At 39.9% G+C, this 13,591-nt stretch overlaps 1 protein-coding gene across 2 annotated transcripts; it reads right to left on the bottom strand.

The window, feature by feature from the left end:
• Window positions 1-2,430: 2,430 nt before the first annotated feature.
• On the bottom strand, window positions 2,431-13,283 carry LOC101481818 (ADP-ribosylation factor-like protein 8A). 2 transcript variants are annotated; one of them, XM_076878001.1, is made up of 7 exons: window positions 12,864-13,283; window positions 11,444-11,524; window positions 10,611-10,684; window positions 9,640-9,733; window positions 9,225-9,292; window positions 8,829-8,899; window positions 2,431-7,356 (listed from the first exon to the last, which is right to left on the bottom strand). In XM_076878001.1, the coding sequence occupies exons 1-7, from the start codon at window positions 12,984-12,986 to the stop codon at window positions 7,265-7,267; spliced, it is 603 nt and encodes a 200-aa protein (XP_076734116.1). In that variant the 5' UTR covers window positions 12,987-13,283; the 3' UTR covers window positions 2,431-7,264. The 2 variants fall into 2 exon arrangements, with proteins under 2 accessions (XP_076734116.1, XP_004573304.1); XM_004573247.6 differs by having other exon boundaries at window positions 2,431-7,317; window positions 12,864-13,282.
• Window positions 13,284-13,591: the final 308 nt, after the last annotated feature.

The raw sequence follows: 13,591 nt of genomic DNA, 5'->3' as shown, positions 1-13,591 counted from the left end.
TTTGGAAACAAACATAAAAAATGCTCGATCGGTTTGGTGCATGCAACATAAAAAGGTTTCTCTGTCGTCCTCATTACTTTGCATCTGAAAAGGCAACCTCGCGCTCCCCGTGTGAAATCCACTGATATGGAGAACTTCTCTGGAAAAGTGTGTGTGAATCTTGGCCCTCTTATCGCCAAGATGAGGCCGAGTGAATGAAGAGCAACAAGTGTGTATGTGTGAGGATGTGTGCGTTCATTTGTGTGTCTTCGAGTCCAAGCTCAATGAACACAAACTAATCTGACCTGAATGTCTCATGCATGCACACACACACACACACACACACACACACAAAACCAGGAGCACAATGTTGGTTTTGTTCTGTGGGAAAACTGATGAGGAAAGGAGTTAAGAGGAGGAGGGGAATACCGTTGCCATGGCTACAAGGACGGGGTCCCCGATGGAGAGCTGGGTTGACTCTCACTGGAAACAAATACATGCACACACACACACTGGTGGGACCACCTTGTACTGCAGACAGGAAACTGTGAGGCCTGCTTCTTTGTCGATTGGTATAAAAGTAGTTGCGCACACACACACACACACACACACACACACACACACACTTCACACTATGAAAGAGAAGTTTTGCCCACTTGTCGACAAGTAGCTCAGAGAAAAAAATGGAGGGAGGGTCTGCGGAGAGAGGAATGGATGGATGCAGAGAAGGAGAAATGAGGATAAGGTTAGACTTAGTTGGGAGTTTTTATCAGTGCGATCACGTCACAACCAAATGACCAAATGACCAGCGTTTTCCTTTTTTCCCTTTCAGCTTCTTTTCTTCTGCTTTTTTTGTCCGTCTGCTTTTGAATCGCTGAGAAAACGGAGCTCCACACTGCTTTTTCTCTCCTCTAAACTGTCACTTACCCACCAAAATAAAACCCTGAATGGAAAGAGAGTTGCTGGCGTGATGCAACCATACATTCCTCGGGAGGCCGTGCTGGAGGGATTCGACATGCTTCAAACTAAGAGCTTTGTTGAATGTCCATCCATCATACAATAATTTATAAAATGAACTTCATGTTCAAACTAGAGCTGGAACCCATAATCTCGCAAGGAAAGTGTTTATTTAGGACAATGAGCATAGACGTCTATAAAACTGTCTGCAACCAGGGGAGTCGCCCTCTGCTGGCCATCACAGAGAATGCAGGGTTAAGGATAGAAAGCAAGTTTAAGGCACTTCCTCGTTGGCTTCATTTTTCCAACCCAGATGTTTTATGTTGTCTGCGCTCTTAACACAGGAATTTTCTACATAAGATATTTAGGAATGTATCTGCTCTAATGGGAAAGCTAGCGTTAGCTGTCATTAGTCCACTGAAAGTCAAGTGAGTGACTTTCAGTTAGTTTCGATCATTCAAAACTAAAGTAAAAAAGAGAGAAAAATAAAGATGTTTAACTTCTTAGTTTGCCATTGACAGCAGCTATTTACCAGTAAAATTCCCTTTATTGCCCTCTTATTAAACAGTAAGTGGCGTCACCTAGTGGCAGTAGAGGGTACTACAGCAAACCTACAAAACATCTTCTGGCAGTTACACCATCTCACATTTTTCCTCTGGATTAATCATTAATGTCTTTTTAATCATTAATCACCTTAACTGCAATAAATCTCCGATACCTCCAGTATGTCAGCCCTGTAATGTGTTGGGAATTATAATGAGTGTTGACCACAAGTCATTTATTTTATCGTGGGAACTGTCTCAGTGTACAAATACAGCAGCAGATACATTTCACATCAGTTGTGCCAACATCTGCTGTCTGACTGCTGTTTTCGGTTGTTTCTCTGTGGTCTGCAGCGTCAGAGCAGCTCACAGCCTTCAGTCTCACTGCAATCATGCTTGTCATAGAGCAGCTGAGCTCAGCTGCTCAAGTGACAAATTAGTCTGAATTTGACCCGAAAGCTGACCTAACACACACACACACACACACACACACACACACACACACTAACTGACATGACACACTGCCCCCTGCTGTCTCATCAGTAATACTGCAGCTCAATTTCACATCGATTTTCCATCAGATATACTGGTTTCTTCCAACATGTCACAGACAATACTGCTCCCTGATTGGCTCAGTCAGTTCTGAATTTGACAGTTTGTTTACAGTCTGAAGCTCTCAGTCAACTGTGTAGTAAAAGTTTTTTAATTTTACAGTTACGCCGTATTTTGTACCTGTTTAGGCTAATAAATAATTACAAAATAAAGAAAAAAGTAATGCTCCCCTTAAAGCTCGATATTTAATTACCTTCGCTCAGACAATGTCTGATTGTACCGTGAGCAAACTCAAGGCAGACCTAGAGGATTACTTACTCTATGGATACTTATTTATAGTTGGATCTATCTATCTACAAACAAATATAATAAAATGTGGTTAAAAAAAAAAAGTAATGTATCACTTTTCGCCATAGTTTTTAATTAGTATCATACACAAGCATGTTTCTATTAAAACACATTATATCAACTTAATTAACCAATAATGTACAAACAGGTTCAAAATGACAGGCTGTCTCACTGTGATCATCCTGCATGTGCAAACTCTGACACACAAAACAACAGAATCAGCAGCATGAGCACAAAGAATCCAGTCAGCATCAGAGCAGAGACGCTTCGCGTTTTGTTCTTTAGAGTCGGCTTCACTTAAAACCAAAAACCAAAACCTTAGGGCATCGCTGAATTTTAGTTTACTTTGTTTTGGTACGTTTCTCTTTCTTGAAGGTTGCAATGTTAACTCTTAAAGTGGTTGAAGTGGTGTGAAAGCTGTTTCACTTATAATAAATCAATAAGTTGCAAAAAAAAAGTAAAATTATAAACCTGATGAAGAGGATTTGCAGTACTGGGTGCACACGTATCTGCAGTAATTTTTGAAAGATTAACAAAAAGCTTGGTTTGAAAAGTGCAACACTGTTACTATTTACATGTTTTAGGGTGTGGATTTTTCAGGTTTTTGCTGCTGATTTATGCAAAAATCTTGACAGCTTTCTGAACGCAAGCGCACAGGATGACCATGAAACATTTTACAACACATCCTGCACAATTGTTTTGCACATGCAGGATCACTGGTCTTCACTAGATTATCTGCCATATATAAAAAAAACCCAAAAAAGCAAAAATCAGGTCAAACTTTCTATCCCAGTGACCATATTCCAGTGTATTCACCTGTAGGAAAAGCACTGCAAGCTTTGTGTGATTCTCCTCAGTCATAAAAACACAATATTTAAGCACATGTCAATACTTTATTGCACTGTTTTACCTTCATCTCCCCTTGTGCACTTGCATTACTTTTCTGACGGTAATACTCAAGTTGACACACTGGATTAAGGCCATTTTATGGTAAAGTTACACCAGAATATGCATTTACATCATCAGGTCCCACAGATATATAATTCCTGTCCTTAGCATGCAAACAGAAGAGGCCAGAGCCAATCAGAGCAGACCTGCAGGGGGATTTCAAGTTTCACACATTCAGAATAACAAGGACAAAAAAGAACCAACAGCTGTTGTTGAATGGTGCTGATCTGTCTTAATGGACTCTTGGCAGGCTGGTAAACTAGTCAAAGTGGCTGGTGAATGTCAGAGTTTACGAGCCGAGGTGGAACTGAAACTATGAATCTCCACTGTTCAGGTATAGACTGTCCATTTTCCCAAATAAAAAGTAAAAGACGGAGAGACTCTACTGTAAATTCCCCTCTGCAGATAAGTCTGTCTGATGGCTCCAATAACTAAACCGAAAAAAAAGAAGAAAAGACTTTGCTGGCTTGATAGATCTCGAGTGGACAAAGTCAGAAACTGTTGTCTGGTTCAGAAAACACCAGAACCTGAAACCTGGAGCAGCTGGAGAGCAAACAGAGCTTTCTGAGGCTGAGGGAGATTCAGTTTTCTCTTTTCTAGCGCTGGTTGTGCTTACTATTGGTTGGTTATGAAAATGCTGCACCTACTGGGGCTGCCAGCTCACGAACACAGCTCCTTCAGATCGCTGGCTCTGGGCGGTTGTTAAGAAATAAGCAGCTTTTCACTGTCGGGATAAAGAAGGCCAAACTGCAGATTTAGCGATACCACTGATAATAATATCTGTATAACTTTAACCTCACATTCTTCTAAGTTTTGCACGGAGTTGCTCGGATTTCAACTTCAAAGGGCTGCACTGTCTCAAGCCTCCAGTGCGGAGCGCTTAGCTAATTTTCTCAGGGCTTTTGAACAGAGTTGCTAAAAACTAGAGTTCAGTCGTAGTTTTTTGGCGTGGGAGCATGCATCTTGCACCCTCTGACATTCAATCTCGATTTCCTGAGTCGGCATTTTTAAGAGTTCAGTGTCATACGTCTACCAAGCAAACCTCTCGGAAGCATACATGATCCGTGATCTGTGGAGTTCCTTGGAAGCACAATCTTTTATTGTTGGAACTTCCATTCTAGAGATTTTCAGCTGGGCCAACAGCATTCTTAACAATCACCATTTAAGGTGATATTTAAGACTGTAAATTGAATATTTTGAATTAAAACTGATGTTTTCGACGAATCAAGCACTTTTAAGAGAACCACTTGACCTCCTGTGACTGCACTGCTACAAGAGGTGTTGAGATTAGTTTGTGTTGCTGGTTGTTAGCAGGGTATCTAAAAAAAAGGTTTGGCTGGATTTCCAAGAAAATGTTAGCAAAGTGGGCTGTTTGAATCCTGTTTTTTTCCCCCAATTTCAACAATATTTACCGATCTATATGTTTGTGTCACAGGAACACAGGCTTTACCTAAAATCTTAAGGCAGACTAACCTTATTCGTCGCGACAGTGTAAAGCAGTCTGACCACATTTAAGCAAAGCAACCAAATTACAGAACAAACACGTAATGCTTCTTCCTTTTCCTGTCTGATTGGCTGCTGTCAGGACCAGGATGTCATGTGATCCAACAGGAGTTGACCAAAATGAAATCCAAATGAGACAAACGGGTGACGTGGCATGCCTAAACAATGTTAATGTTAAGCGTGTTCCAGTGCTACGTTATGGAAACCATTTTGGGAGAGAGACCTTCAACCACCTTCTGTGACCTGACATAATTATATGATAACTTGTCAAAACTCTTCCTCGACACCTAAAGGTTCAACATTAGCCTGCAGGTCAAGTCCAGCTAACTGAGCACCAACTGAACATATAAATATAAATTATACAAATAAGAGTAAAGTGATATCTGTGTAGCATCATTTTGATACCAGCAACACCCAAAAGAAAGTCCTCTTGTTGTTTTCAATATATACACAAACGTTTGCTGTAGAGAGTTTATGTAGACGCTCACGGCTCCCAAGTGTCAAAAGAAACGATGTGTGCATTTATGTGTGCATGATTTGTAGAAAACGCATCCATTTCAAGACTTAATATGCAAAACTATGACCAAAAAGACACAAATATAACTATGCAAGTAAATGTGAAAGACTCATTTCCAAAACGTGTGATCCAATCTTGGAAATAAAGAGTAAACTGAATTTTTAACTTTCTTAACCAGGTCCTGATTTTAGTTCATTTGTATAATGACTTAATTCTAATTATGAACAGGATATTAAAAAAGTGAACAGGAATATTGTTTGGATTTTAAAATAATAAAAACTGGCAATTATGTCCAGTTTCTGGTGAAAACTTTAGTTCTTTCCAATTTCAGTTCAATTCTGTTTATGTTCATTCGATGGAATTTGATCATTTTCAGACCTTTCTGTGCACAAAATGACAAATAATTTTTAATCCATATTTGCAGTCAGATGAACAAATATGGGCGATACTTATGATGCCATCTTGTGGTGATTATAAATAACACGTTGTCAAATCTGATGTGAGGTATTAATAAGGTGAATAAATATGTGTATAAAAACTTGTAAATTGATCAGCTTCAAAATAAAAATCTGATACGTGAGGGTTTCTCCAAGTCAAGCAAACTACACGGTTTCATTTTGGCCAACATGATGTGATAGCTGCATGTAATCACATGACCCCCGCTGTCCAATCAGCAGACATTTCAGAGCAGTAAACACTAGTCTAGTTAGACAACCATATTCGACTTATGAAGTAAAAAAAAAAAAAAAAAACGACAATAAAAAAAAGAAAGAAGCAAAAAAACAAATAGAAAATAAAAAGCTTATTACAGAGATATGAACATAAACACTTCTTCAGTTAAAGTACCATTTCCTTAAGTCTGGACAGATCAGGTTATGTCACAATAAGATTATTAACATTATTCTCATTATTAATATCTTACAAAAAACAAAATTAACAGTGCAATAAAAAGGTATTTAACTCCTCACTCCGCAAGAGAGAGAGAGGAGACGGCGAGGGGCGGGGCTTGGTGACAAGGAAGGACAGAACGAAGGTAACATCCAAAAGAAAAGAAAGGGAACAGAGAGGGAATACAGTGGAGGAGCAGTTTGCAACAGACGGAGGAGGAAGAAGAGGAGGTTCTCAGGATTATACGAAGGATGGAAGATATGGAGGTAGAACGGGAAAATGGGAGAAAGACGAGAAGAAATAAATGATTTGTGGTGATGGCATTTGGAGGGGGCTGAAAAGGCTCATGGGAAATCTTTAGGAAAGATGCACAAAACAGCCGCTCATTAACCAGCTAATAATGCTTAACATGTGTCTTTGTGGCCATTAATCGAAAATAACAGCTTCTCCTGATCATTAAGACTAAAAATGGCTGAAAAACATTTGATCGTTTAAAATCAGGTAATGATGGCGGCTGTTGTGCGAATCTGTAAAGATGCACAGATACCACTTTTCCTGCTGTCAGTCGTCTTTTACCATGCAATCATGCACAGTACTTACAGGTTTTAATGTGTCTGCCTTCATACATGAACAATACAGGTCGGTTCTCTACATAATGCTTCTTTGAATAATGCTTTGAAGAACCAGAAATGGACCATCTAGATCCTTCTGCAGATGCAGGCAAGCAGCCCAAAGTTTGCTTATTGAAACAAAATGGTTGTTTGTTTGGGCCATTTTGGGCTTGTGCTGATTTTGGCTGCATCAGTGCACACGGGGAAATTCTGTAGCCGTGGCTTTGCTTTGGTTTCTTATGTGTTCAACCTGCTGTGATACTTCATCAAAAAACAAAGAGGTATCAGTGCATCCAAAGGTGTAGAGGGATCAGGTAACTGGGGCTAGGCGGTATTAAGAGGGGTAGATGACAGAGAGGATAGCTGGGGGGTATTGGGGTAGGTGGGCTTGGCCTGTACTGTTGGGAATGTGTCATTTCTCAGGAACTCCTCTTAGTCCTGGAGTGTTGGATCAACCACTGAAGAGTGATGTCTGCAGAGAGAGATGTGATGTCAGCATTGCATAGAGGCGCTTGAACAGAAATCAGAGAAGAAAAGAAAAGTAAAGAGCAACTTTCAGTTTTAGCTCTTGGCTTGAAGCTCGTTTCTTTAACAAGTTTTATATGTGTAAACACTAATTGAAAACCGTGTACCCTTCAGGCTGGCCATGATGTAAGCTCAGACTGTTGATGGCTCAGCTCTTCTAAGCTGACACATCTCATATACAGAGTGAGCTGGTTAAGCTGCTCCAGCCGGCCCACAGCTGCTCATCTGCAAGCCACTTTACATCCCCAGTTCCTCCATTCAGGCCGTTGCCAGAAAGGGTGTGGATGCCCCATAAATGAGCCATACTGGTAAAAATAAATGACTGTGGATGGGACCATCAACCTTCTTTTGATTATAATGGTGTTTAATCTGAAGTTAAAGGGGGCAAACTTTGTACTGAATATGGTAATGTGCAAATATATATTATATTTGATTATAATATATTGGAGTCTTTGAACGCCTACAGCCTGAAGTCACCAGTCGCTTTCTTCCTACATGTGTTTTCTTTTGTTGTTCTGACTCCACCTTAGCCTGATAAACAGACTCATCATCAACTACTATATCATTTACAAAACGAGTAAGAAATAATTGGTTTCATGATACTTCTCAGCACTTGATGTTTCGTAGTTAATAACTGAGATGTAAAAACTTGTGTCAGACATATTACAGGGATGCTAATGGGACTGTGAGAAATAAGGTCCCCAATGTGCTTTCATAAGAAGTCAAAGCTTTCTTTTTCTCACATTCACACAGTTGAGATGGGCTCCAGTGGCCCCGCGACCCTGAACTGGATAAACGTGAGAGAAGGGATTGATGGATGGATAAAATAAATATGAAGATCTATAATTAATATATTATATTCATTAATACTGACAGTTTTTCTATTCTTTTTTGGTAATAATTGTCTATACAAACTCTTTCATAGTGCTTTTTTTCAATAGCCCGACAGCACTATGAAAGCAACTGCAACATCCTTTGATGTCCACATAAATTCTTGTTAAATGATGAATGAAATTTACTCGTTCATTTAAAGTGACAAAATCAAACCATTTTTTAACAGCTTACCATCACAACCTATTGTTTCTGTGGTTTACGCATGCATAGCACGTGTCTTAATGGAAACCAAAGTTAAGGATCGGCTATCTGCACTGTGTTCTGAACAAACCTCTTGTCTCTGTGGTCTCATTAATGTTTCTCAGGGATTTCACTGCGTCCAGAGACAAAAGTTATCAGCCAAACACACGTACACATGTTTGTGCAATTTAACAGACACTGAGTGTTTTGCTGGTTGACCTTTAGGTTTTTGCCAGAAACTTCAATTTGGCATGGAAATGTAATGATGTGTTTGCTTTGTTTCCACAAAATAACAAAACTGTTCTGAACATAACTTTAGGGCTAATGCACAAAGAACATACGTTTTTTTAAATTTATGAGCATGTGTGTGTGTTTGTGTTGTACCAATGTTGTCTTTCTCTTTGCAGGAGATGGAGTAGCAGCAGATCTCTCTGTCCTGGATTGCCGACAGGTTCCTGATAAGAAACAAACACACACAAGGTCAAAGAAAAATGTATTCCACTCAGAAGGATTTTGAATTTAACTTCGTTTTTCGAGCTAGAATTCATCAAATATTGATGTATGGAAGTGTACAGAAATAGAAAAAAATATGTGACGTCAAAAGGTTGTTTTGCCTTGAGAAAAAAATGTTTGCTCACTGGATGTTTTTTAGGCATTCAGTGAAAAAGTTAATTTTGGACACTGAGTGTGATGATACTACAGCCAATGCACCAAACGACTCCACAGGGGAACATCAGGTCTGAGTCAGAAGTGAGACTCAGCGTGTTGGCGTGGACTTACATCCTCTCTATGAGCTCCTTCTCATCCAAAGCTCCTGGTAGGTCTCTCTTATTCCCCAGAACCAAAACCTGGAGATGCAGGTGAAACAAAAATCAGCTGAACATATTGCAATATTTAATTTTACTTGTTAAATGGCAGCTGTAAACAGCAGACTACCTGCGTAAATAAGGAAAAGGCCTGAGCTTGATCTAAGTCAAACAGTTAACTCTGGTTATTTCTTAAATGTGCTCTCCCCTCATTTCCTCTAGTGGCTTGATAACTGCTCTTCTGTCTGTTTAGCTTCTGCTAGGTTCAGCTGGTTCCCATTTCATGTTGTGCATCAATGTCATGTGTCGCTATCAGCTTTGTGTTTGTGTAAGTCGGGCTCAGTGGGAAAGCTCGGCTCTGCTTGGGTCAGTTGGGTTGTTGTTCTTACAGGAATCCCCTGCAGCTGCGGTTTGTCCAGCAGGTTGTGGAGTTCATTCTTGGAGGCTTCAATCTTCTCTGGGTCTGCTGCATCCACCATGTAACTGCAACAGGAAAAAACAAAAAGCAAGAAAAAATTAAGTGGGAAGGTCGAGGGCTGAAAAATAGTCAACACAATAGTGGGAGAAAAATTCTTGTTCCTCTAAGGTCCACTAGAGGAAAATCAAGGTCCAGAAAGAATAATTAGGAGCTTCAACTGATTCCAATGTCTGAAATGAGCCTCTTGACCATGTTTTGTTGTTTGTGCCTATAGCAGCCCTTAATGAAATTATTTGACATATATCATGACTTTATGTGAAGTTAAGAGTCTAAAAATCTGTTCAGCAGTAATTCTATTATTTCAATGATCTGCTAATAATACAGGACAGCGGGCATCTCAGGTATCTTTGTGTTAAATGTGACAGTTTATGTATTGCTTGCATTAGCTGTTAACTAAGAACTCCATCGTCTCATCTAAACACGGTCACTAAAACACTCCAAAATGACAAAGGACTAATTGCTAAGACTGTCCATGGTTAATATACAGTATATGGAAAACCTGTGTAAAAAGTCATCAACTTGACAAATAAAATTTGCTTAACTTCACATTTTAAGATATCAAGGTTGATGAAAATGTTTGGGAGCCTTTCAGTATCACTGTTACTGCATCTCAGCTGCATTTGCAAACCAACGTTGGTGCTTCTTGTTACATAAATCTGACCCACATTCACTGCAGCGCTCCTGTCACATCTCAACAACACAACTGGGTTAATATGAGAATCCTGCATTTCTAAAGATCAGTTTCAAGGGTTTTTCTAACATGTGTTCATTAATCTGACCACTCATACCCACAGCAGTTTTACAGCTCAGGGCTTGCACTTTTTATTTTTACATTTAGGTTCTATAGTCAGGAATATCTCAGTTAATGAAACCAGGACTTACACGATAGCGCTGACTCCTCGACAGTAACGCTCCCACATGCTCCTGAACCGAGGCTGACCGCCAATATCCCACAGCTACAAACACAAGGAAGAAGAAACTAAGTGAGAACTACAAATTTAATATAAACTACAAATTAAAAGGCAAAAGAAATAATATTGATAAAAAAGTAAAAATAATACCAATATCATTATTTTTGTTAAAATTGCTGTTTTTAAAGGGTTACTGAAATAGCTGAGACACATATAGTGTATAATGCTAAGTACCAGAATGATTGCTATGATTTATAAATTGAGGACTTCAGTCCAAACTTCAGTCAGGAGAACAACTGAGATCATTCATCCAGGTTAGTTATTAATATACTGCAACAATATGGGAACAGAGCAGCTGCGAGAGAATTCAACATTAATGAATCAATGCTACGGAAGTGGAGGAAGCGCAGTTTTTGGCTTTCCCCATATTTCAAAAGTGCTTCATCTCTTTGCTATGACTGTCGCCCACCATAATTTGCAGATGATAATGGTTGTAGCCGTTGCGATGCTTTCGACCAAAACAGGCGCAGCTTGATGACATCATCAACATGTGCTATCGCAATAGAGCGATATAGTCAAAATCTCTATCGTTGGCCAAATTTGTATTGTTTCTATCGTATATAGTTTCTATCGCCCACCCCTACCCCCCCCCAACACAAACAACAAAAACCCCCAGCTGTTTTGTATCCCTTATAATGCTAAATACATGTTTTATGGATTATTGTTTCAAATTAATTTGAAAAAAAAAAAAAAAAAAGAATCCACAAAGCACACATGACAAAGGCAGCAAACGGAGCTATCGACCTTGATGGTGACGTTGCCTTTAGTGATCTTCCTCATGTTGAATCCGACTGTGGGAATCATGTCTTCACTGAACTGACCAGACTGAAAAACACAAAGAAACGTACAGTTATACAAAGACTATATCATAAAAGGTGCAGAGAGTAACTCTGACATCATCCACTGGCTGGTAAAGTTCATTTGGAAAGTTTAGCTACTCACTTTGTGTGAATCAACCGTTCAGATAACCACAATATAAATAAGACTTTTGGAAAAGACAAAAACAATATTGAGTTCTCACTAAAATAAAACATACAGGAAGTATCCTAAGTGTTACTTTTGTATTTTAACACTTACTTTGAACCTATATATATGAAAAATAAGGATATCCACAGCTCAGAGCCAGCTACAGCAGCATGGCCATTATAAAGTTTAATCATTTTCATTGTTATGAAAACACCATTGAAGCTTGATTTTTGTTTTGATATGTTTTCAGTTATAGTTTCGTAGAAAGAAAATCTGAATCTGCAAAATATCAGCAGGTCACAGAAAAGTCTGAAATCATGAAGGCCAAAAAGTTGGCTTCCAAAAAGTTGAACCCCCCGCCCCCAAACAAACAAGCTTAGCTAACACTAAACCTAAACAAAAACTACAGTGAAACTACATAGAACATCTATAAATTGTAAATATAAACTTAACAGAACATTGTTCTCCTAGTTTTTTTAAGGGAAAGACGAGCATTTATGGGAAAAAAGCATATTTTATAAAGCATCTTCAGACTTAAAGATAATAGAAGTGAAAACATGTGCAGATCTAATATCGGTCACACAGAAAACTGATGGTGAATCAATAAAAGAATATGAGCCATAAGAATAATCAATAATGGTGTCAAAATCAATAAAAGACAACCAAGGAAACCTCACTGAGTTAAGGACAATATATGTTAGTGGGTCACTCAATCATTAACTATGTTACTGGGCAGCACAGGAGGCTAATGAGGTATGACAGGGGGGTGACTAGTGTGTGATAGGGTAGGTCAGTGACATGAGCTGGGCAGGGTCGGGTTGGGCTGTTGGGGGGGGGGGGGGCGCGCCCATCATCACTAGACATGAAAGTCTCAACAGCGGCCCTGATAACAGGGCTAAGCATGACAGTCCAGTCCCAAAGGGTGGCCTTCACTTCTGTCCAAAGCCCACCGGTGCAAATGTAAAAGCAGTTGTCATAAATTATCGCTCGATCATGGGCTTCATGCGAAGCCTTAGCAGCTTCTATCACCGGGGGGGCATGAAGTCGGGCTGCAGCTCTGTGCAGAAACTGATTTAACAACCACCTTATCGACTCCTGTTGGAGACACGCTGACCTCACCGCTGCAGGACAACAATGGATGCAACCAGATGCTAACTGACAGCTGGCATATCTGCTAGCAGTTAAAAATGAGCCTTACCGCTATCACATTAACGAAGGTCGTCTTCCCCGAGTACTGCAGCCCAACTAGGGTCAGTTCCATCTCCTCCTTCCAGAAGAGCGCCTTGAACCAGTCCAGCAGCTTGTTGATAAGGGCTATCATCTTTGTCTTCTGCTCCTAATGCTAATGCTAGCTGCGACTGATGCTGCTACGTCTTGATGGCTATGCTAGCTTGTTAGCTGGCTGGCTAACGCCCCGACAGTTCTGGTGTTTTGGAGGCTGACAGTCACTATGACAACCGCGGACGGCACCGGGAGAACCAAACACACCGGTAGGCTTAGCATGTACCGGGGCACGGGTTTAATCAATCGGTGTTTTCAGCCTCGGACGTCTGCTGTGGTGTTTACTAGCTACGCCTTTTACTCACGGCTATGTCAAATACGAAAGTAACGCAGCTCATCACATCCGGTGTGGCACCCTTCAAAATAAAACAGTACACAAAAAACGTATGTTCAAACCTTATATTAAACAAACGTTTAGCGTGGGCACGTATACATGTATACAAGAAGGTCTCTACAGTAAATAAAATTAAAGCTGTTTTAGTCTACAGTTTTAATTTTCATTAGGTACGTTTAAATTGTTAGTTAACGTGTTGGGGAGGGGGGGGGGGGGTTTAGGGGCTACTTCCTGTTTGGGTGGGGCTGATACATGAAGAAGAAAGCAAAGCAAAGAGGAGTCAGACGTATGTATGAGTGAAACACTGCCCT

This window comes from Maylandia zebra, linkage group LG20 (assembly GCF_041146795.1).
Source record: "Maylandia zebra isolate NMK-2024a linkage group LG20, Mzebra_GT3a, whole genome shotgun sequence".
Lineage (NCBI taxonomy): Eukaryota > Metazoa > Chordata > Actinopteri > Cichliformes > Cichlidae > Maylandia > Maylandia zebra.
Note: the sequence above shows the minus strand (reverse complement) of the source record. Positions and strands in the feature narration are given on the sequence as shown.